The following is a 26,501-nucleotide window of genomic DNA, read 5'->3' as shown; positions in this document are numbered from 1 at the left end:
TGTTATCAATGTTTCGACGCCAAAATAACTATAAAACTTTTGATAAAAGAAACATGGATACATCCCAGGGAAATCAAAATAATATAACGTCTTCACAAACATTAGCTTATGGGTCAAATACAAAGACTTTGAAATGTTATGAGTGTGGTCAGGAAGGTCATAATAAATACGATTGTAGAAAGATCATTAGCAAATCAAAACGAAAAATTAATGTGTTGGAGAAAGATTGTGAAAATTTGTCTGATTCGTGTGGTTCAGGGTTATTTGTTGAAGCTACAATAAATGGCATCAAAGCTAATTGTTTAATTGATACTGGTGCAACACTTTCAATGATTTCCTCAAGTTTTATAGATAGATGTCCGTTTCAAGTACTTTTAGAACCGTTTGATACAAACATTGTTAATGCCTCTGGAAAACCTTTAGAAATTAAAGGTATGACACATTTAGATATCATATTGAATGATGAAATTTCGACAAATTCTTTTATAGTTTCTAACATAGAGGGAGATGCAATATTAGGATTAGATTTTATGACAGGAAGAAATATTGTAATAGATGTTCCGAATAATCAGTTGACAGCCAATGGTAAAAAGATACAAATGAAATGTAAAGGTCCGATAGGTTGTAACCGTGTGATTTGTTATTTTTGTGGAATGAAATTTAAAAAGAAAGCTTATATAAGACAGCACTGTAGAAGAATACATAGTCAGGAAATATAAAGAGTAAGGAGATTCGAAGAGTGTGTATGCCGAATCTAATTGTTAGAGGCAGCTTAAAAAAATTATTTTGTATGTTCATGCGGGGCGCATGTAAAACGGAGGCGTGGGTAGTGTAACGTTTTGGCATTTTTGTATAATAAGCTAGTTTTGAATAAAGATCATCGATTACTGTAATGATTTACTGTTACTTGACTATTATATTAATTGTTTATATTACGACAATGTATTTTAGTTTACGGTACTTTATAATATACGTTTGGTATACGTATTTTCAATGAACGTTTGATATCATATAATATAATAATCGTCTCAGTGATCAAGATCATTCTAATCAGCCAATGAAAATAAGTCATGCTTGAGCGATCATCTCAGCAGGTATAAATACGGCGATTAAAGCAAAATTATTCAGTCTGCAGAGGAATTCACTGGGACCAGGTTACTTTATGTAATTGAAGCCTCGCTTCATACATAGAGGATAATTTCGTCTACCTATCTGAAGCCTAGCTTCATAGGTAGAAAAGAAGAATTGGCAAAACTAAATACCCTTGTTTATCCAATAGAAGCCTAGCTTCATGGATATAGTGTCGTTATAGTTTAGTTGTGAAATTGTATTTGACTCTGGGTACTTATAGACCACCACATTTCCTGAAAGCCTCGCTATCAGAAAATTGGTAACATATAGGTATTAAAAATCCAGAGGTAGATTTAAAACGAATAAGCTTTGTATAGTTGGAACTTTGTTATAAATCCCTACCAGCAGCTAATCTTCCTATCTAATAGAAGCCTCGCTTCATAGATAGGGAGGTAGTTGCTGGACTATAGGAAATTATCGGGTTGCAGCGTGATATCTATAGTTTTCAATAATTTTATAGTGTTATATTGTAAACATCATCTTTACTATATTGAGCCTTTTTGAGAATTTAATAGTGTATTTCGGAGTGTTAATTCAAGCTGATTGTTTATAATATTTGATCATTTAAGAATCATTTGTATCTAATCAAACGGCAGGTAGCCCAAAGAAAAATTTATTATACATATCTAAATATTCGCTCGGTACACGTTACAATGGCAGAATATAAACAGTTATTGAACGATTGCACAAAAAGATTTGATCCGGCACTTGTTTTAAAGTGATAACAAATTGTGTGTCTTGAACTTATTTTGTCTGGAGGGATGTAATTATAAATCTGCCAGTTTGATATGGGATCCTTGGCGTTCTGAAACTGGCCGCCATGTTTTTGTCACATGATACAACTATCATCACGTGATTTCAGTGGTGGCAGTGGTTAAAGTAGCAAAGCGTGACGTAACCGCTGTGAGGAGTTTGGGTCATTGGATATGAGTCTCAATCTTTTTTTAGACTGGGAAAATCCAATTTAGCCAATGGATATGATACTATACATTCTATAAAAAGTTCTGTTGACTACTGTTTGGACCAATGAGATTGCAGCTATATTTAGATCATATAATAATATAAGATGTCATTACTTTACTATAAGTAACTTTAGGAAGGGCATCGAAACACCACAGACGCTTGAGGGTCAGATCTATAATCTATATGATAATCTCAATAAAGAATTGATGGTGTACAGTATTTTTTTCATATATGTAAAAATTGTTTGAAAACCAGTTCTATCGTTGTAATAGATGTCCCATTCGTGTTTAAAGATCCTGAAACACATTTTTTTATGGTTTTATTTCATAAATATGATGCTAAAATTAAGATTTGTCAATATTGTAAGTTCCAATAAGCATTATTTATAAAGATATTACCTAATTTAACATTTCATGTAAATAAAGGGAGGTAATTAGAAATGTATTTTCTATAAATTTTAAGTCAAATTTTCCAATAAAAAATGAATGCATTTAATGTATTGATTACATATGACGTGCACACATATGTGCTGTACATATTTTACATTATCTACGATGTTTGAAAATTGTTTTATATGCATAATTATATACATATATAATTTCTTGTAAGTGTGGTACACACAGTAATAATATCAATCACAAAACATACAGGATCTTTAAATATTAAAATATTTAACTGGGGGAGCATCTGACCCCCAACCCAAGCGTCTGTGTCGAAACACGAGACTATTCTTTTATGCAGGAAAAGTGCTAATGCATCTTTTTGTACATTAACATCTGCAGAAGCAATAGGATAAAGAATGAGGGATTTAGTAAGTTCAAGCTCTTACAAGAGCTGTCACATTTTAAGTAACAGGTTTTTATCATGTAATTTTAATGCTTATATTACACAGCCACTTAAGATCAACTGGTCACGTTTTCCCTGTTTCTTAAGGCTTTATAACACAGTGTTAGTGTTATACTATCTATATTAAAGCAAGTTCCTAGACTATGATTGTGTTTAACATGTGTACTAAAAGGCAAAAACACAAAAAAAAACAAAGAAAAACATACTTGATCCTTTGACTGGCATGCTACCAAACAGAAGCAACGAAACATAAGCCAAACATATCATTTTCTTCATCCTGTTGAAAAAACAATAAAACAAGTATTTAATGTAGGAATTAACAACAAAAAGGAACACTTCATTCAAGATAACTGACAAAGTTATTAATATTGAATATTGCCAAAGGAATTCCGTAAGTTCACAAAGGGCCATGAATAATAGATCCCGAACTCGTGCATAACTTGTCAAGGTAAACATCTTCAGTAGTTTTAAAAATAGATATTGCATGCATAACTTTAACTCTCAAGAGGTTCATCAAGTTAGTTCATAAAGGCCCATAAATCAGTCGAATTACATTGCAGGGTTATGGACCTTGGATAGAAACTCTCCATTTATAATGCCGAAGACATGTTTTATGTTTGACGTGAATGCATTCAGTCGTGTAGGATGGAAAACTTTAATAAAATATATTGCAAGTTCACAAAGGGACATAATTCAGTCAGTTATTGCCAGAGTTATGGTTCTCGGAAATTGATTTCGATGTATCTCCATATATGACCGCGTCACGACAAAACCAACATAATGGGTTTGCGACCAGCATGGATCTAGACCAGCCTGCGCATCCCAAAGTCTGATCAGGATCCATGCTGTTTGCTTACAAACCCTATAACAAATAGAGAAACTGATAGCAAACAGCATGGATCCTGATCAGACTGCGCGGCTGCGCAGGCTGGTCTGGATCCATGCTGGTCGCAAGCCCATTTTGTTGGTTTTGTCGTGACGCGGCTCATATTATCCTAAAGCTCTGTCTTTCAGTGAATAGCTTATAAGATTTAAAGATTGATTTTGATTATTTTGTTTAACAAAGTTGCAAATTTCTAGGCAAAATCCGTGTCATTGTTCCGGGCCTTGCAAAATGACCCTCAACTATATATATAGTAGCAAAGACATGGAGGCGTGGCCGAGTGGTTAATGAGTCCGACTCATCGCTGGTTATATTATATATATTATGTAGATGCAAATATTTTTCACAAACCTATATATATAAGAACCTATAGACCGTATGGAGTTAATACTAAAGAATAACGCGACAGACGGCAACCAACGCCACGGCGGGCGTCGTTCATTGATGTTACGTCACTTCCATTGTTCTGTTTGATACATTTGTATGTGAAATAAATGCTGCTTAAGAAGGCCGCAAGGCCGCAAGGCCGAAAGCTACGGCAATTTTATAATAGCGTTTTTGATTATATACAGCAAGTTAGAGATTTTACTCCCCTGCCCTTCACACGTATTATACATGGTTAATTAATGAAATACATTCCTGACAAGGAAATTACACACAAAAAAGTATATTTATTAATAAGTATTTATTACGTACTTTAGCACTATATGAACTCTTATTATCCCTTGTTTTGTTAATATGTATCAAAAAATAATAAAATTTTACCTTCTCATTCGTCCAGCTCTTTCCAGAAGTATTACTGCAACACTGCAAAATGAAACTTCTCGAAAATCACGAGATTTTTGAAGTACACAAGTGAATTTCAAGAGTGTAGCGGGTTGGTATTAACGTGTCTTTGAGGGGTCATTGAATGTTTTCCCGGTCAAATGTAACAAATTATATAAATTACACAGGTTTCCTGTTATTAATTTAAATGTATGACGAAGTAAAAAAACTAATACTGGATAAGGGAAATAAAACACAATGCAGACATGACAGTAATCGAACTCGAATAGGTATGCACAATATACTTATTATATTACACGAAAGTATAATTATATAAACACGAAATAGGTATGCACAATATACTTATTATATTACACGAAAATATATATAAACACGAAATAAAGTGTGCAATTTATAGTTTCAGATTTTCTCAGAATCCACTCATGGATATAAATTTTCATGTTTGGTGGCATTTTAAAGGCGATTCATTATTGTTGTAGAGTAACGTTATATTTCTTACCTTTCTTCACTTTGCTTAATTGCATGAAGCACCGACCTATGGTCGAGCTCAACACCAAGAATAAACATATAACCTAGAAAAAGTTTTCCTTCAATGAAAAATAACCGATTTTTACCTCCATTGCCAACATGTAGTGGCAGCCATTTTTTGGGGTCAGTGTTCTATATAAATATGGAAATCAATATTAAGTGGACATCAGAAATATGGAATATATTTTCACGAAACATTATAAAATCATATTCTTTAATAGATGTGTGAAGTTGGCGGCCTGGCGGCCTGGCGGCCTGGCGGCGTGAAGTTGGCGGCCTGGCGGCCTAACGGCCTGGCGGCGTGAAGTTGGCGGCCTAGCGGCCTGGCGGCCTAGCGGCGTGAAGTTGGCGGCCCAGCGGCCTGGCGGCCTAGCGGCGTGAAGTTGGCGGCCTAGCGGCCTGGCGGCCTAGCAGCCAAAAATTTTAATGTTGTAAAAATGTTTTTTTAACAATAAAACGGCATTTAATGAAGTTTTAAAGATAATTATTGTTATTTAAACGATATATCTAAAGAAAAAATCACTTTCAAGAGATTTTTTTAATTTTGTCATTTTTGTGAAGTTGGCGGCCTAGCGGCCTGGCGGCCTAGCAGCCAAAAATTTTAATGTTGTAAAAATGTTTTTTTTAACAATAAAACGGCATTTAATGAAGTTTTAAAGATAATTATTGTTATTTAAACGATATATCTAAAGAAAAAATCACTTTCAGAGATTTTTTTAATTTTGTCATTTTTTGTGAAGTTGGCGGCCTAGCGGCCTGGCGGCCTAGCAGCCAAAAATTTTAATGTTGTAAAAATGTTTTTTTAACAATAAAACGGCATTTAATGAAGTTTTAAAGATAATTATTGTTATTTAAACGATATATCTAAAGAAAAAATCACTTTCAGAGATTTTTTTAATTTTGTCATTTTTGTGAAGTTGGCGGCCTAGCGGCCTGGCGGCCTAGCAGCCAAAAATTTTAATGTTGTAAAAATGTTTTTTTAACAATAAAACGGCATTTAATGAAGTTTTAAAGATAATTATTGTTATTTAAACGATATATCTAAAGAAAAAATCACTTTCAGAGATTTTTTTAAGTTTGTCATTTTTGTGAAGTTGGCGGCCTAGCGGCCTGGCGGCCTAGCAGCCAAAAATTTTAATGTTGTAAAAATGTTTTTTTTAACAATAAAACGGCATTTAATGAAGTTTTAAAGATAATTATTGTTATTTAAACGATATATCTAAAGAAAAAATCACTTTCAGAGATTTTTTTAATTTGTCATTTTTGTGAAGTTGGCGGCCCAGCGGCCTGGCGGCCTAGCGGCCTAGCAGCCAAAAATTTTAATGTTGTAAAAATGTTTTTTTAACAATAAAACGGCATTTAATGAAGTTTTAAAGATAATTATTGTTATTTAAACGATATATCTAAAGAAAAAATCACTTTCAGAGATTTTTTTAAGTTTGTCATTTTTGTGAAGTTGGCGGCCCAGCGGCCTAGCGGCCTAGCAGCCAAAAATTTTAATGTTGTAAAAATGTTTTTTTAACAATAAAACGGCATTTAATGAAGTTTTAAAGATAATTATTGTTATTTAAACGATATATCTAAAGAAAAAATCACTTTCAGAGATTTTTTTAAGTTTGTCATTTTTGTGAAGTTGGCGGCCCAGCGGCCTGGCGGCCTAGCAGCCAAAAATTTTAATGTTGTAAAAATGTTTTTTTAACAATAAAACGGCATTTAATGAAGTTTTAAAGATAATTATTGTTATTTAAACGATATATCTAAAGAAAAAATCACTTTCAGAGATTTTTTTAAGTTTGTCATTTTTGTGAAGTTGGCGGCCCAGCGGCCTGGCGGCCTAGCAGCCAAAAATTTTAATGTTGTAAAAATGTTTTTTTAACAATAAAACGGCATTTAATGAAGTTTTAAAGATAATTATTGTTATTTAAACGATATATCTAAAGAAAAAATCACTTTCAGAGATTTTTTTAAGTTTGTCATTTTTGTGAAGTTGGCGGCCCAGCGGCCTGGCGGCCTAGCAGCCAAAAATTTTAATGTTGTAAAAATGTTTTTTTAACAATAAAACGGCATTTAATGAAGTTTTAAAGATAATTATTGTTATTTAAACGATATATCTAAAGAAAAAATCACTTTCAGAGATTTTTTTAATTTTGTCATTTTTGTGAAGTTGGCGGCCCAGCGGCCTGGCGGCCTAGCAGCCAAAAATTTTAATGTTGTAAAAATGTTTTTTTAACAATAAAACGGCATTTAATGAAGTTTTAAAGATAATTATTGTTATTTAAACGATATATCTAAAGAAAAAATCACTTTCAGAGATTTTTTTAAGTTTGTCATTTTTGTGAAGTTGGCGGCCCAGCGGCCTGGCGGCCTAGCAGCCAAAAATTTTAATGTTGTAAAAATGTTTTTTTAACAATAAAACGGCATTTAATGAAGTTTTAAAGATAATTATTGTTATTTAAACGATATATCTAAAGAAAAAATCACTTTCAGAGATTTTTTTAATTTTGTCATTTTTGTGAAGTTGGCGGCCCAGCGGCCTGGCGGCCTAGCAGCCAAAAATTTTAATGTTGTAAAAATGTTTTTTTAACAATAAAACGGCATTTAATGAAGTTTTAAAGATAATTATTGTTATTTAAACGATATATCTAAAGAAAAAATCACTTTCAGAGATTTTTTTAATTTTGTCATTTTTGTGAAGTTGGCGGCCCAGCGGCCTGGCGGCCTAGCGGCCAAAAATTTTAATGTTGTAGAAACGTCAATTAATGGTTATTTAGTCAAAACAAGCATTTTGGACAGTCTTAAATTTTTACATGTAATGGATTTTATTTGAATAGTCCCTTTTAAAATGTAAAACAAGAAACATGGCAATGCCATGAAACCAGGTTTTCAATTATCACCATTGTAGATAAATATGTTGTATTTGAAATACAAATACAAGCAACAAACAATGTAACTATGTGCAATGTAAAACATGAATAATGTAGGAGGAATTGCCACTGAAGAAGTGTTCACTATATATTATGTATAAGGAAAAAAACAAAGGGCCATAATTAGGTCAAAAATTATCCAATCACAAAACCCTGACAATATGTGCCAGGGTGCTTGATGACAAAGCTTTTGTGAAAGTTTGAACAAAATCCGTTGAGAAATGTAGGACGAGTTCAGCACAGAAGAATTTGTTCACTATAATTATATTGATAATTCTGTAAAATGAAAAAAAAACAGGGGCCATAATTAGGTCAAATAGTATCCAATCGCAAAACCCCGACCAAAACCCTGACAATATGCGCCAGAGCACTTGATGACAAAGCTTCTGTGAAAGTTTGAACAAAATCCATTGAGAATTGTAGAGGGAGTTCAGCACAGAAGAAATTGTTCACTATATATTCTATATAAGGGAAAAAAACAAAGGGCAATAATTAGGTCAAATATTATCCAATCGCAAAACCCCGACAATATGCCCCAGGGCACTTGGTGACAAAGGTTCTGTGAAAGTTTGGTCAAAATCCGTGGAGAAATGTAGGAGGAGTTGCGCACGATAGAAATTGTTCACTATATATTCTTTATAAGGAAAAAAAACAAAGGGCCGTAATTAGGTCAAATATTATCCAATCGCAAAACCCCGAAAATATGCCCCAGGGCACTTGATGACAAAGCTTCTGTGAAAGTTTGGTCAAAATCCGTTGAGAAATGTAGGAGGAGTTGGGCACAGAAGAAATTGTTCACTATATATTCTATGTAAGGAAAAAAAACAAAGGGCCATAATTAGGTCAAAAAATATCCAATCGCAAAACCCCGACAATATGCGCCAGGGCACTTGATGACAAAGCTTCTGTGAAAGTTTGGTCAAAATCTGTTGAGAAATGTAGAAGGAGTTGCGCACAGAAGAAATTGTTTACGCCCGCCCGCCCGCCGACATACCTCAATCTAATAACCAGTTTTTTCCTTCGGAAAACCTGGTTAAAAATTGCGGCTTTATAGTCTTGAAAAGGGGGTATCTAAAATGTCACATTACTTGTTTGTGACATACCTGTGTATTGTCTATATGACGCAGGCATGTAAGGAATTCTTACCTTCTTCCAACACATTTGCCGATTCCGTTGATGCGAAAATAGCTGTCTGATAAAATTGCAATACTAGAATTTAATACTTTTAAATAATGAGCAAATACTGGGTTTTGTTTTAAATTTTAATGAAGAACAACATATTAAAAAGATAATACATACATTAAAGATAATATGAGACTGGTCAACGAAACTATGTACCTATCTCGCTACAACACCTTAGTTAAGTAATACATGTAATTCATACAGATATATTGCTTAAATGTAACGTATATACTTATATAAGCCAATAATATCTCTTAAATACCAGAACCTGTATATTTGTCAATGTAGTCAATGCACATTTTGCAATGAAGGCTGTAAGCACAAAACTATAAACATCTTTTCTTAGCACCATTGACCTTGACGTAAGTGATCCTTACCCCCACCAAAAGTTAGAGAACAACGAAAAGTTTCTGCCTACTAAATCTGAAAGACATCGGTCTATAACACAAGAGCAACCGTCGGATGGGGAAACACTCAACTTTTTTCACTTTTCTAAAAGCAAACAAATAAACGGTTTTAAAAAATCCTGAAAAACAAACTTAAAGAAAAAATTATTTTTCCTTTAATTCTAATAAGTTTCTAACAGGTTTGTTTAATTTTGTCCAAAGGTGAAGGTCATACCTAAATTACTCTACATGTGTGTTTGGTCACAAGGGCTGTTTTGTCAATATCTGAATCAAATACGTACTTAAATATCAAAATTATGGCAATCAAAATTCAATAATTTACCTTGACGGTCAAAGTCACTTAAAGCTCAAGGTCAATGTCAGTTCAACCTTTAAAAATGTCTTGTCCAAATTGTTTTTACCTAGTATGAAACTTATCCATTAATAAAAAAGTTACAGCCAATTATAGCAATTATCAGTTAAAATAACTTGGCTTCAATGTCAAGGTCATACATGAGTCAAGGGTTGGTGTGGCTAAGTATAAAGACAAAACATCAAGAACTTAAAATGTCATGATCAAGATATAACTTTGCGGACGGCAACGGCAGCGGGAACGCCGACATTACTGCAACATATTTTTATACGAAAATTTTGTCTAAAAATAAAATAAAAAAATAAAAATAAATAACGTTCAGCATCTAAATAAATCTATACAGTACAATGTAGCAGACGATAATTTATTAACGGATTTATGTCAATAGCTTCTTATCCGATACTAATACCAATGGACACATCTCGAATACTATTAAAGCTGTCATAATGGCCGATTGATTAGACGGACTTACTTTATATTATCAAGTATAAATACTCTTTGACTTTTAAAATAATGCCGACGCAAATGATTTTTTTAATGCGTTTATTTAAGGTCGCCGCCGGAAAGCCCATATGGGAGACGGTACACTCAATTCGGGCCGTCCCAGAGCGCCCCGTCGAGATTTTACGTCGATTTTTTTCCAGCTTTATTGGTGAAGGGCATTATTTCAGGCACGAGCGGGCACCTAGGTAGAACCACCGACCTTCCGTAAGCCAGCTGGATGGCTTCCTCACATGAAAGATTTCGACCCGAGTGAGGATCGAACCTACAGCGGTGAGGGACATGTGTGTGATCTCAAGTCAGCGACCTTAACAACTCGGCCACAGAGGCCCCTAAAAACTGAATGTTACTGGTCGCCGCCCGTTTTATAAGCTTTGGTCTGTGTCCACGTGATTTAAAACAACCAATGGATGGAGTCTCAGGAAGAGGGGTCTGACCCTTTTCACCAATGAATTACTGTCCGGCGACCGTTAGCCAATGAAATGAATGAACGGTAAACGGCAGGAATTACAAACTACCGTTCATTTTCTGAGACTCCACTCATGATATAATGACTTTTACTCGTCAACAGTAAGTAATATGCATGTAAAACTTATCATACAATTCTTGGTGAAATAACAATCATTTTGATATACAACACTACAACAAAACATGACTGATCAGTGGCGGATACAGAACATGGTTTCCTGGGGGGGGGGGGGGGAGCTGACATATGGGTGGGAGAATTTGACAAAAAAAATGCAAAGGGGCGAAAATTGAAGATTGGGCCAGCATCTTGTTCATTTAACAAAAATTGTAATTGATGTGTTTATATCTCAATTTATAATTGGCAATATACTTTGCGTATATATGAGTATACTAATGTTTTTGTAAATATTCGGGTGATAAGGAATTTAGAAAAATATATATGTAATTGGGGTGGGCCTGAGAGGGGTGTCCCCTCCCGTAGACCGAGAAAATTTTGAAATATGAGGTTGAAAATGGTGTTATTTCCTTGACTTCCTAGTGCTGTTATGGTACCTTTTGGATGGTTTTACAAAACACTGTATTTTGTATAGGTTAGTGTTTACAGGCCAAGGTCTTTGAAATAGAATTCCCCCTGGTGTTTAGTAATGAGTATTCACAAAATAACATCACAGCAATTAATGTATGCACAACTGTTGATGAAAATAAATTCAAACACTTTATCAATTTACTCATCTGAATAATAGACGATTTTCCAAAGTAAAGTGGTATTAAAATACTGCCTTCTTAATGTAGAAACAAAAATAATTTCAAACACTAGTATTCAATTAGAATTTTTTCATCAATGAATCCATTTTAGATACTAAAGAAGTCAGGACAATTTAAATTTAATTTGAAAATATAACTGTCATAAAAAATTATTAAAAGCATATAACCACTTATGTCATCTTAATAGAAATCTTAGTAAAACAAGTTATCAAAACCCGATTTCTTTTATTATTATCTTTAAAAAAAGTTGCCATCTTTTTAATTTACAAATAATAATTTTCAATTTCTTTATTTTCTTAATTATAGAAAATGGAAAAACAAAGACCACTCAATTATGAAGTTTAAACATTGAAGTCATTCAAGCATGTTGATATAGATAAAGATCTCTGCCAAGCCCCAGGCAGAAGATTACCACTTGGATGACAGCAATTACTGTTTTGATAAGGGAGTACACTACAGCCAATCAAGTTTGAAACTGCCAAAAATATATTCTAGTCCAGCTGGTAAACGTATCTTTGGGCTGAGCTTGGTGGGGGGGGGGCTGCGGCCCTGAAGCCCGGACCTGAATCCGCCAATGGATCGTCTTCATATAATCAACGAAATAGGTTACTGAACGGTGGCTGAGTTACAGACGCTCGTAACGTAACGTAAAATATAACAATAAATCATAATTTCCAGTGACTGTAAAGTATTTCTGAGAAAAAAACAACAATATTAAGGTATATTTTCTAACTTTGGTATCATATATTGAAGAACTGGTATCATATAATGTGAAAATCAACTTTTATATTGCTACTTCGGTTACATATATTGATAAACTGGTTTCATATATTGTAAAATTGATTTAATATATTGATAATTCGGTTTCATATAATAGCATCTGGTTCCATTCATGACTTACTTGGATCCATATATTGAAGATCTGGTATCATATAAAATTACTACTTAAATGGTAAACGATTTATGTTGAAATATTCATAAAAGATGTACAGTATTTGTATGATACATGTATTACTAGTAATATCGACTTATAACAAATAAACCGGTTATATTATATGAAACTACCGAATTCCATCATTGATGCCTCAATGTTGTTGTTTTTTTGGACACGGCTTGATATGCACTTGTGTACAGTTAGACATCATCATAAATGTAAAAATATAATGAAGTTAAGTATGTTATATATTGATCCATATATTCAAGATATAAATATTTCGTAATCGTAGTGCGTTTAAAATAGTTTGATTTTTAAATTGCTAAATTTAATTAATTAATTAATCACTTGACATGTAGCAGTTTCCTTTAAACCGAGGGGAACAAGAAACAAATAACAAAAAAAATAGAAAAAGAAATTGGGAAGAACAAAGTATTTTCAAACGATCATACAAAAGACAGACAAAAGAAAAAGAAAAAAAAAATAACATCATCACTATGTCATGTATGAGCGTCGGTTTCGAACCTGTGAGTGCATTTCATAAGAGGTTACAGTGACCCTGATTTACCAATTTAACCACTACGATGGTACACATTTTTATTAGAAATTATACTATAATAGTCGTTGACACTTTCAATCTCCGATGATATGCAGACTTACCCTTTAATGGACTTTCCCAAGTACCGTTAGAACCAAATTATCATCTCGGGATAATAGGTAAAACAGCTTTTTTGAAGAAGAGAATATAACATAACATAACATAACATAACATATTCTTTATTTGGCATAAAACGACAATATACATTTATAGCCAATACAGTAAACAATCATGTAATGTAAGAACATGATATACAATATAAATACCATAATGTTTTACAGAGAAAGTTCTTGTTGCTACAAAATTTGAATAAATTTAAGTTCCTGTTATCTTACAATAGAAGAACATCATTGATAATATAAAGACCTTGACAAAGTTGAAATGTTGTATTTGGTGCTACAAAACTTGAATAAATTTAAGATGCTAACTGTTGTCATTTCTTTCTTAAAATGGAAAATACAAAAATTTGACAAGATACTAACTGTTGTCAGTTTTTTCTTAAGATGAAAAATACAAAAAAAATTGACAACTGAATAAATTTAACCTACTAATTGTTGTCAACTCTTTCTTTAAATGAGAAATACGAAAAATTTGACAAGTAAAGTAATAACTGTTGTCCTTTTTTTTCATGTGAAAAATACAAAAAATATATATGACAAAGACAAAAATATACTAAATGTTGTCAGTTCTTTCTTTAAATGAAAAATACAAAAATTTTGACAGGTTATTCAACATTTGAGTATTTGTTGTAGACATTAGTTTTTCAAATTTATGAATATAATACAAGATAAGAAGTACCATTTAAAACAACTTTATGGCAAATTTGGTAAAGTTGTTGGTATACGATACGACTTAAAATTTTACCACGAGTTCGAGCCTAAGGAATTGTCTAATTACATCTAATTACAACAAAATAACTGTTACGTGATATTTGTAATTTTGTTTAAATATTTTACCGTTTAAGGTTGAAAAACTTGAATAATGTGTTTGAAAATTATCAATGTTTCTTTAATATAAACAATTTATTGTCTGTAAAATTTGAGATACATACTAATTGAAATATTCGATCATAGTGGCATATGCCATAATAAATAGAGATATTTTCTGCGTAAACTTGTGTGTTTACTTATTTTTTTGTTCGGAATTATTCATAAAATGGTAGGCCTATTGAATCATTTTCTTAAAAAGAAATAATTGTTTTATGTTCGACCTTCTCCGGTCATCAACGGTCACCAGTTTCCAATGACCTTCTTCTATATTGATCGACTATATGTTGTCCCCCAAACAATGTTGAAAATAGTTAAATGAAATATCTTATATCATTTAAAATGTTCCCCGCAGGAAACCATTTTACTTGTAAGAATTATGGACCGCCCCCGGTCTGTATGCGGTTTTTGGACCGGATGACGTCATATTGAATATAGAAGACCGTATGCAAATGAGGTATAATATAATTTATTATCTCTCAATAATAGACTCAAAAGAAAATAGAGACTGCAAGTGTCAACTATATATATTTGCTTTGGAATATTGCTCTTGAGGGATCTCCACGATGTCCCATTACAGCCATCACGACACACATATAACGCGAAACAGCGTTAAAACGAATTTATGATGGTTAAAAGTCGAACAAATAAAGAAGAAAAAAAAGATAAAAAAAAAAAACAACAACAAAAACAAATGAAACCACGATGTTGAAAACTCTGCATAATATCGTATCATCGTCATCGTACTTTCGACCTCTCGCCATAGTAGTGCCGTTGTTTCGTGACCTGGTAGCCTTTGTTCATTTAGTGTTTAGTTTCTTGCTCAAGAAATAACGGCTTGCCCCTGTCTTGGTTTGTGCCCACACGGTGAGCGATACATAGTTGACTATTTCGACGCGCTAACCACTCGCCATAACAATACTTTATTTATTATATACATGCATAATTTAGTATTATAACATAATGATATGGTTATAAAGATATTTATTTCGTGTACACGTTATGTTTTTATATTTATTTTCAAAAGATTTTAAAGAATAATATGACCGTTATAAAATAAGATTATATTCCAAATATTGGCACCATTGTAACAAAATGTATTTTTTTACCATAATTTATGCGGTGTTGAGGTATAACAATTATGCGATGCAGATGGAAAATGGGAGCAAAACCTTACAAAGCAAAGGTACTGTACATTTATTCTGGGAATATCCATATATACAACACCATAAGAATGAAGTGTTAAAGTACAGCAATAACAAAACGATATATTGACAAACATGTGATTCATGATAATAATGTAAACAACTACATACTTTTACAAGCAACATACAACATATACAAATGTTAAAACAAATCAATGTTTAAAAATTACAAGTTAACGTTTTGAACTAACAAAAAATAGCGTTAAAATGACAACATGGAAACATTCAATACATTTTTCACCCGAATAACTTGTGCTAGCAATCAGAATCCCAACCATTCAACTTTTCAGTTTCATCCAATAACAAGGAGGTAATCATTTAGGGTATGACCATAGCCCCATCTGTAATCATGAGTTATTGTTAATAAATGTGTAAGCAAAAGTTATTTTGTAAAGTCAGTAAAGGATGACTTATACTCATGGATTGAACGGAGATAATAAATTGGATGGGACCAGAAAAAATGTTTTAAAACTTCATAAAGGACAATTCATATTTGTTACAGAAATTGTACACCATATATTAGCCTGCGATCCAGTCTGTCACTCTTATGTCCTGTTCGGCTGATCGATATTATCAAAAACACGAACAAGTATGAAATAACGCGTATGTGTTTTATTGTTAAAAAATCATTTTTGGCCGCCAGGCCGCCGGGCCGCTGGGCCGCCAACTTCACAAAAATGACAAACTTAAAAAAATCTCTGAAAGTGATTTTTTCTTTAGATATATCGTTTAAATAACAATAATTATCTTTAAAACTTCATTAAATGCCGTTTTATTGTTAAAAAAACATTTTTACAACATTAAAATTTTTGGCTGCTAGGCCGCCAGGCCGCTAGGCCGCCAACTTCACAAAAATGACAAAATTAAAAAAATCTCTGAAAGTGATTTTTTCTTTAGATATATCGTTTAAATAACAATAATTATCTTTAAAACTTCATTAAATGCCGTTTTATTGTTAAAAAAACATTTTTACAACATTAAAATTTTTGGCTGCTAGGCCGCCAGGCCGCTAGGCCGCCAACTTCACAAAAATGACAAAATTAAAAAAATCTCTGAAAGTGATTTTTTCTTTAGATATGTCGTTTAAATAACAATAATTATCTTTAAAACTTCATTAAATGCCGTTTTATTGTTAAAAAAAACATTTTTACAACATTAAAATTTTTGCTGCTAGGCCGCCAGGCCGCTAGGCCGCCAACTTCACAAAAATGACAAAATTAAAAAAATCTCTGAAAGTGATTTTTTCTTTAGATATATCGTTTAAATAACAATAATTATCTTTAAAACTTCATTAAATGCCGTTTTATTGTTAAAAAAACATTTTTACAACATTAAAATTTTTGGCTGCTAGGCCGCCAGGCCGCTAGGCCGCCAACTTCACAAAAATGACAAAATTAAAAAAATCTCTGAAAGTGATTTTTTCTTTAGATATATCGTTTAAATAACAATAATTATCTTTAAAACTTCATTAAATGCCGTTTTATTGTTAAAAAAAAAACATTTTTACAACATTAAAATTTTTGGCTGCTAGGCCGCCAGGCCGCTAGGCCGCCAACTTCACAAAAATGACAAAATTAAAAAAATCTCTGAAAGTGATTTTTTCTTTAGATATATCGTTTAAATAACAATAATTATCTTTAAAACTTCATTAAATGCCGTTTTATTGTTAAAAAAACATTTTTACAACATTAAAATTTTTGGCTGCTAGGCCGCCAGGCCGCTAGGCCGCCAACTTCACAAAAATGACAAAATTAAAAAAATCTCTGAAAGTGATTTTTTCTTTAGATATATCGTTTAAATAACAATAATTATCTTTAAAACTTCATTAAATGCCGTTTTATTGTTAATAAAACATTTTTACAACATTAAAATTTTTGGCTGCTAGGCCGCCAGGCCGCTAGGCCGCCAACTTCACAAAAATGACAAAATTAAAAAAATCTCTGAAAGTGATTTTTTCTTTAGATATATCGTTTAAATAACAATAATTATCTTTAAAACTTCATTAAATGCCGTTTTATTGTTAAAAAAAAACATTTTTACAACATTAAAATTTTTGGCTGCTAGGCCGCCAGGCCGCTAGGCCGCCAACTTCACAAAAATGACAAAATTAAAAAAATCTCTGAAAGTGATTTTTTCTTTAGATATATCGTTTAAATAACAATAATTATCTTTAAAACTTCATTAAATGCCGTTTTATTGTTAAAAAAACATTTCTAGAACATTAAAATTTTTGGCTGCTAGGCCGCCAGGCCGCTAGGCCGCCAACTTCACAAAAATGACAAAATTAAAAAAATCTCTGAAAGTGATTTTTTCTTTAGATATATCGTTTAAATAACAATAATTATCTTTAAAACTTCATTAAATGCCGTTTTATTGTTAAAAAAACATTTCTAGAACATTAAAATTTTTGGCTGCTAGGCCGCCAGGCCGCTAGGCCGCCAACTTCATGCCGCTAGGCCGCCAGGCCGCTGGGCCGCCAACTTCACGCCGCTAGGCCGCCAGGCCGCTAGGCCGCCAACTTCACGCCGCCAGGCCGTTAGGCCGCCAGGCCGTTAGGCCGCCAGGCCGCCAACTTCACGCCGCCAGGCCGCCAGGCCGCCAACTTCACACATCTTATTTTAATTTGTGAAATATACTGTATACAGTATAGAATTATATCATTGCATATTTCACGGAAAAAAAACAAGAAGAAAAAAAACAAGCTTTTAAATTTTACCTTCAAAAAAAGAAGAAAAGAAAAAATAAAGATGTTTATGAACTAGCCATCTGCTACGCAGCTGCAATTGTACAGCGCGTAATAGACGCGGTTCGCTTCAATACACATTTGTATGATAATTATTTAGTGTCTTGTTGGCACGAAATACTCGTGAAATGTACAAGTTTTATGACTACTACATACAACACATGATTACCGGTATATTTGAATTATTAGATATTAAAACAAAACAACCTTAATATTCCACTTCATTTGCATCTAATGTAAAATTAAAAAAAAAAATAGTGTGGTCCGTTCCCTAATTCCTATTGTATCTATATACAGACTTAATTAGAGTCGATTTGATCTTTTAACAGGCCACCTGTGTCTGTGAAAGTACTTCATAAGAAAAGCTGCTGTCTCACTTACTCCCGACAGAGCACAGGACCACTCCGGTAAGTTACTGGGATGATCCGGGACGATCCGGGATGAAATTATAAGAGCGCACTTTTTTCAGATCTGTTCGGGTTCCCGGGTTCGAGTCCCGATCAGACTGCATTTTTCTCAGCCTGTGACGAAATGTTCACTGGTTTTGGTCATGACTAGGTGTCCGGAGCTTATCTCAAAAAGTGTTAGAGGTATCAACTTGAAACTTCATAGGTGGATAGATCATATTGAAGAGGAGTGCAGCACACAGGAATGATAACTCTACCCTGCATTATTTTTCAGTTATTGCCTTTTGTTATTTTTCATACTTAATTTTTGTCCAGAGCATAAATAAATCAAAGCACAGAAGGCGCTGAATTTGTTTGGGTCTCAGAATGTAAGAAAGGTGCAGGTTGTGAGATTATATGTTTAGTGCCACCAATGCTTTCCAGCGTTTTAATTGTAGTAAATTGGCTATAAGACTAATTGCAACACTGATATTCAATCCAATGTTTATTTGACTTTAACAATTTAAAAAAATGAGTTACCTTTACTGGGATTTGAACTCCAGACCTCTCGCTTGCTAAGCGAGCCCGAAAACCCTTCAGCCACGGTTAAATTTATATGTGAACGGCCTGAAGAAAACCATATTATTCTGAATTAGGGCTTGTAACGACTTTTAACTGTTGTTTAACACAGATGTAAATAATCCTGAAGCTTACTATAAGCATGTATATTTATAAAGAATCAAAGGGCTTCAAGTTCTTTGGTATTTTCTGATCTTTGCAATCTAAATCGTACTGTATATCTGTATGCATTTTCCTGTATAAGTTTATTTTTATGTATTATAATTCATTTTGTAAGGCACATACGGAATTCTGCATAACTAGAGTTGCATCAAAAAATCATTTATGTACTTTTTTTACGACAGCCACACTTTATCCTTGTAAATCATGGCTACTTCCTTAACAAAAACAATTAAAAAAAGAATTTAACAAAAAAAAAAATTCCTCGACTGGGATTCGAACTCGAGACCTCTTACTCACTAAGCGAGCGCGTTACCACTGTACCACGGAGAAGTTATACACAAAATGTTTGAATAATATCAAGTCATTCTAAATTTAGAACTTCCATTGCATTTGTAATCCTTATTAATTTCGAGGTATTTTGTTCAGGGTAAACCTGTTGTTTAAAATTGAAGTAAATATTTTAGCGAAAATCCTCTCGCCCAAACAGTCCGACATGTAGAATCTATATATTCCACTACTCGGTTTGTGTAGTATTCGGTAATCTACATGGCTAAAAATAGTATTTTCATTGATAAAAACATATTCATCCGCGTAATTTGTGATTGTGCATTTATTGACAATTCTATAAGCCAACGCTATTGTTTAACTTTAAATGCGTTGTAATTTGTTGGATACTTGTAACAAAATAAAATATTTCTTTCTTTTAAATCGCTAGTTTTAAGCTGTTTTGAGAACTACTTGTTGTTAGGTTTGTCATAAACTTCTGTGTCAGAGATTGAATGTCCGCTTTGTATTTAGTTATTTTCGATCAGAAAATACCAGAAAACAATATTAGAAATCTTCGACCATTCGGGAATTACTTTGCTTGAAAATTGATGCGCCTGTCTTTGACCATCTTTACGCAGTGATCTCCCCTGAATTTTTCGGCTTTAGTGTACATACAAAAGGGAAGTAACCGCTTCAAAAAAGTGGACTACTTTCAGCATTTGCAATTAAGAACATTAGACTCTGAAATTTCGCTACCATTATTTGTTTGGTCTGACGACCCAAACAAATAAAAAGCCTTTGAGATATCAACATGGTACTTCATGGGTGGATAGATCTCACTCAGGAGGTGTTCAATGCACAAGAATGATTAACTCTACCCTTCATAATTTATGAGTTATTGCCCTTTGTTATTTTTCATACTTATTTTTTCACCCGAGTGGAGCATAACTCAAAAAGTATTTGAGATGTCAACATGAAACTTCATTGGTGGATTTATCTTATTGAGAAGGTGTGCTGTGCGCAAGAATGATAAATCTACCCTTGACAATTTTTTAGCTATTGCCCTTTGTTATTTTTCATACTTTTTGTCCGGAGCTTATCTCAAAAAGTGTTAGAGGTATCAACTTGAAACTTCATAAGTGGATAGATCTCATTGAGGAGAAGTGCAGCACATAAGAATGATAACCTACCCTGCATTATTTTTCAGTTATTGCCCTTTGTTATTTTCAGCCATCAGTATTCACATATGTTTCAAATCTGTAATCACTTCAGCCATCAGTTTTTTCATTACCAAAAGACCTCTTAAAATTGAATAACATGTATTCTGCTCTACTTCATACACATTCTTCCAATGAGCAAACGCATTCGGCGGGGGATGGCCATGTTGACATGGCTCTTGAAGATTTTACTATGAAAACATAATCTATAACCCATATGTTAAACAGCAATTTTTTTAAATCGGTCAGAATGTATAGATAAGCTCAATTTTATTTTGATAAAACTTGGACAGGCATTTTTTAAAATACATGTATAGGCAGAATTTATATTGTTCCATACACATTTTCATTGTCACTTATTGGTCAATCGACATTATAATAGCCAATCTATTACTTTTTCCACTCAACTCGACAGTAAAAAAAGAGCACAATGCCGTTTAAAGGAACTGTCATGGACCTGCTACGGCCCCAAAGGTAGCCCCCTTATCTCCATGGCGTCTTGTACATCTTAGGTGTTTATTATGGTGGCTGATTTGGAACACTTTTGTCCGTCGTAATGGCGCTAGCGACAATAGGACAAAGCGCCAAACGGCCCGTTGTTAGACTTTCCTCTTGTCGTCCTGTCGCTAACAATGTACGCCAAACGGCGCGTTGTCGTGTGGCGTGTTGTCTCGATGTCACATTGTCGCTCGGTTCAAATCGAAGGATTGGTTAATAAGCCCGCACGACAACGCGCCGTTTGGCGTACTTCGCAAGAGACAAGGCGACATTGCGCCGTTTGGCTCTTTGTCGTGTTGTTACTAGCGATAAGACGAAAAGGCGCTAACGATATAGGATGCGTTGTTGCTATCGGGCAATGTATCAAATTGGCCACAATAGTTTATGTTGCTGGTCAATGATCATTAAGATGAAATGATAGAGACAAATATTCAATAAGTTATTTTATTAGAAAACTTTACATATAACCATATACTAATCCAGATCTTGTAAATTTGGGCTCTAAATAATTTGGGTAAAAAAGTGACCGCGATTTTTTGATTTGGTGGTCTGAGCAAAATATACGTGAAGAAAACTCCACTAGCATACAGTTCATTAGCCAGAAAAGGAATGAAAGTGTTCCAAAAATCATCCAGAATTCATTGGGCGCCATGTCGGTTAAAACACTTCTATGCAAGTTGCATAGGAGAGATTTTGACTGCACCATTCCAATACCGAGCATGAGCGAATAAAATAAAGAAGCACCAAGTAGTTTTCGCGGAAAATTTTGCTGTCGTCTGCGAGAGATTCGCGCCATTTTGTGATGTCGTCTGCTCATATTTCCTCGAGGGTTCGCAATCTTTGAGTTCGGCTTTAGCTGAAACTAAAGAAAATTTGTTTCATGTCAATGTACATGTAATTGAATACTAGTAAATCTTTATTCGTAGGTCATAAAACTAGAATGCAATATGATCATACTAAAATTACACGTTCGTATTAATTATATTAAAAATAACAAACATCACCGATTAAAAGAAAATTGATGTGTTGAATTAGTTCTTTTAAGAGCACAAGTACTTCGTGTGTTTATTATCCCAAATACATAAGATCAACTTCACTGTAAACAGATGTAGCTAAAACGGACGACGAATGTTCAAAACCGTTGCTGCGACATAGTTTGTTCCATGTCAACGATTTTTTTAAGCGATGGGGGCTGTGAATGGTACATAAAAGATGTATAGAACTACGAATACAATCAAAATAAAGGATGGTTTTCTTAATTGTGAAAACTTAAATAACTAAAGAAATGTTTTTGTTATTGTTTTTTCTTCTTTTTTTTTAATGAAGCAGGCTCGTAGGAACAGGGGGCTGACCCTCCCCCTCTATCACACACACACACACCATCCTGACCCCACCCCAAATAATTCCAGCCGTAGTAGCTATTAAAAATAAGTTGGTGGCTAAAACAACCCATAGTATCCAAAGTATTAGACACATGCTAAATTCAGAAGTTTGAGTTCTTTTCGATATCACAATTTTACACATTTCTTATCTTTAGATTGTCAAAAAGATGCTTTCAATAGGTAATCTAAGGGAAGAGCCCCTCTGTGGATTTACTGTAAATTTATTAGCCCATTTAATTTCAAAGGGACAAGCCGTTGAAATGGCAATATCGAATATAGGCTACAAGAAAGCCTAAATGTGGATAACGACTTGAACATCTATGCAAACTATCTCGGATAACTGCGTAATAAGATTTTCATTGGTCAGCAATACTGTCCCTTATTATAGTTCTGTTATTTACATAATTGAGCTGTGGCACGACAAAACCAACATAATGCGTTCGCTATCGGTTTCTCTACTTGTTATATACAGTTGGTAAGCTAACAGCATGGATCCTGATCAGACTGTGCGGATGCGCAGGCTGGTCTGGATCCATGCTGGTCGCACTATGTTGGCCTTGTGGTGACGTGGCTCATATATAAGCATATTATAATAGCCGATGAGCATTTCTAAAGGCTTAAAATGTACATAGTATAGTTAAATCATTCTTATTCTTATGAAGTGAATATTCCAAGGGTCGAGTGGTATTTGACAAACTTGCATGGGTAAGATTTTAAAAAAAATCTGGAAATGAGAAATATAGAAATTTGCTCTTAAATTGCGACTGGAAATGCACAGATTTTTTTTTAGTGGGGATGGACCCCAGACCCCCGTCTCCAAAGTGACCCGCCCCTCACACTCCCACCCATTTGAACTTGTCACCAACGGGCCTGTAAAGTATACTACTTATAAACAGTTGTTTATTACCAGCTGTCAATGTTTTTTTTTTTTTTTTTTTTTTTTTTTTTTTTTTTAATGATAACATCATGTGATAGAAGTTTGGATATTGAATGGAGACCTTATTTAGTACTTGGATATTGAATGGAGACCTTATTAAGTACTTGGATATTGAATGGAGACCTTATTAAGTACTTGGATATTGAATGGAGACCTTATTAAGTACTTGGAATTTGAATGGAGACCTTATTAAGTACTTGGATATTGAATGGAGACCTTATTAAGTACTTGTTGGATATTGAATGGAGACCTTATTAAGTACTTGGTTATTTAATGGAGACCTTATTAAGTACTTGGATATTGAATGGAGACCTTATTAAGTACTTGGATATTGAATGGAGACCTTATTAAGTACTTGGATATTGAATGGAGACCTTATTAAGTACTTGGATATTGAATACCTTATTAAGTACTTGGATATTGAATGGAGACCTTATTAAGTACTTGTTGGATATTGAATGGAGACCTTATTAAGTACTTGGATATTGAATGGAGACCTTATTAAGTACTTGTTGGATATTGAATGGAGACCTTATTAAGTACTTGGTTATTTAATGGAGACCTTATTAAGTACTTGGTTATTTAATGGAGACCTTATTAAGTACTTGGATATTGTATGGAGACCTTATTAAGTACTTGGTTATTTAATGGAGACCTTATTAAGTACTTGGATATTGTATGGAGACCTTATTAAGTTACTTCGCTGCCATAATTTCACGAAAAGTTTATTTCTAGATTATTTAAGTTTCTGTTCTGTACGCTAATAAAAATTTTCAAAATAAGGAAGTAGATAAGAAATAACAAGTAATTAATAATAAATTGATCAATATTGTTATATTTGAAACCAAATGGGCAAATTTGAAATATCGTAACAATTGTAAGCATAATAATTTTGATCAACCAATACCCATATTGTTAAGAAAATTGTTTAATGATATAAAACACCAATTTGAATACAATTGTAGAAATAAAAACGATCCTGTGACAGAATTTTAAAACATTTTAATTTGTATAAATATTATCTATTATCTTTATGTATGGGACGCAACTCAATTAAAATTATAGAATTAATTCATAAAGAGTTAACTCGCTTTTAAACCTTGTCACTTTTCGTTTTTCGGACAAGTTATGATACCTTTGCGAATTCTTATATTATCACATTATCTGTAGTCAGAAATCAAATATATACTTGTATCCTTGTAAGACGGATAGGAGGATGCTCCTCGACCCCTATTATGCCAATGACGGGGAAATAAATGGGGTTACCCCGAAACTGAAGAAAATAAAGAAATATCGCCTAGTTTGTTTGTGTTTTTTTTTCCATCACATCATGGATGCCTAATTGTTTTTCAATTCAAACATTTAAGAATTAAATTTCTAAACAGTCGAAATTTTCATCATCTCATCAACTATCATAGACAAAATATATTTGCTTTCCTAAGTAACTCAGTTCGAGAGACCTGTGTCCGTTGTTTGAACAAACGATGTCGCGGCAATGCGGTTTGGGCAGAGATCCGTATTTGTTATACACCGTGAACTGTATTCCCGATTAGCAAAAAATATTTTCCTTAGTGTTTTGAGATTGTGGCTTTGGTTTTTACTTATTTCATTACATGTATCTTCAAGAATTATGCCAAGTCATCTGTTTCTGAAAACTTAACTGCTAAGACGTTAATAAAATCTGCATATTTTATATCAACCTCCTCTATAAGCATATCTAGTTCCTTGAATAGAATGCCGTTATTGGTTATCGTTATAAAAATTGTCGGTGTAAAAAGCTCATCAGAGCTTATGTTAATTGTTGATGTATCCGAGTTATAAATAAAATTTACTTGACTTAAAAAATTTGATATTCTTTCGGAAATAAAAAAAACCTAACATAGATAAATATGCTAGATCTAATCCGTGTTAAACTTACCCGCAGTAAATTGACAATTCTTCTAAGATTCCTGTTCACCTTCTTTAAGGTAGACTTATTGATTAATTTGCCAATAATTCAACTATATTTTTGGTAATGATTGCGAAATTACCTCTTGTCGTTACAATCAAAAATCGCTTGGAAACGACGTTAACTGTAAAACTTCCGGTTCTGACGTCATTATAATGCTGCAAGTTTGTAACGTCATTCTTCATTGGATAATCATCTCGTTTATAGGTTTTAATAATAATGCACGTTTGTCACGTCAATTTTCATTGGATAATCGTGACGTTTATATTATTAGTTATAAAGATCGTTGACAGGTTATATGGCCCTATATAAACGGCTGTTTGTAAATATAACCCGAGCCGTTAGGCGAGGGTTATATTGCAAACAGCCGTTTATATACGGCCATATAACCTGTCAACAATCTTTATAACGAATTTATAATACAGCAAGCATCATTTTTAGAGAATAAAAGTAACATTCTTTCATGAATCGACAGCAGCCGTGTATATAAAACTATATAAACGTCACGATTATCCAATGAAAAATGACGTTACAAACGTGCAGTATTATAATATCATTTATAAAGATTCTGACAGGTTATATGGCCCTATATAAACGGTTGCACCTGGGGTCTTCCTCCAGCCAGCCCGCATAGCTCAATCGGTTAGAGCGCGAGACTTGTAATCTCGACATTGTGGGTTCGATTCCCGGGCTGGCCAACTAAAATTACTAAAATCAGTCTTTCGGATGAGACTTTAAATCGAGGTCCCGTGTATGGGTGCTTAAACACTTGGCACGCTAAAAAACCAGGAGAAGCTTCTGGAATTGGGGCATCTTTCTGTATCTGTAATTGCACTATCCTCCAAAAATCTAAAATGACTAATACTCTTCTGGAGGACTCGCCCATATGGGCAACCGGTGGCGAGTATAAATAAACGCAAATA

General features: G+C 33.5%; 1 protein-coding gene and 1 long non-coding RNA gene across 2 annotated transcripts in view; both read right to left on the bottom strand.

Annotated features, from left to right (window-relative positions):
• Window positions 1-3,220, bottom strand: part of LOC132714036 (C-type lectin lectoxin-Lei1-like) — a 51,788-nt gene extending 48,568 nt beyond the window's left edge. The window contains exon 1 of the mRNA XM_060696769.1: window positions 3,147-3,220. Coding sequence (XP_060552752.1) covers window positions 3,147-3,216 — 70 coding nt within the window. The 5' untranslated portion in view covers window positions 3,217-3,220. The remainder of the gene's footprint in view (window positions 1-3,146) is intronic.
• Window positions 3,221-21,741: 18,521 nt separating this feature from the next.
• LOC132714035 (uncharacterized) lies at window positions 21,742-26,127 on the bottom strand. Its single transcript, XR_009623514.1, has 2 exons — window positions 25,549-26,127; window positions 21,742-22,173 (listed from the first exon to the last, which is right to left on the bottom strand). It is a non-coding gene; the product is annotated as an uncharacterized LOC132714035 (long non-coding RNA).
• Between the last annotated feature and the right edge of the window lie 374 nt (window positions 26,128-26,501).

Source organism: Ruditapes philippinarum, unplaced genomic scaffold, assembly GCF_026571515.1.
Source record: "Ruditapes philippinarum isolate M1 unplaced genomic scaffold, ASM2657151v2 ctg1941_1_1_1_1, whole genome shotgun sequence".
NCBI classification, from domain to species: domain Eukaryota; kingdom Metazoa; phylum Mollusca; class Bivalvia; order Venerida; family Veneridae; genus Ruditapes; species Ruditapes philippinarum.
Note: the sequence above shows the minus strand (reverse complement) of the source record. Positions and strands in the feature narration are given on the sequence as shown.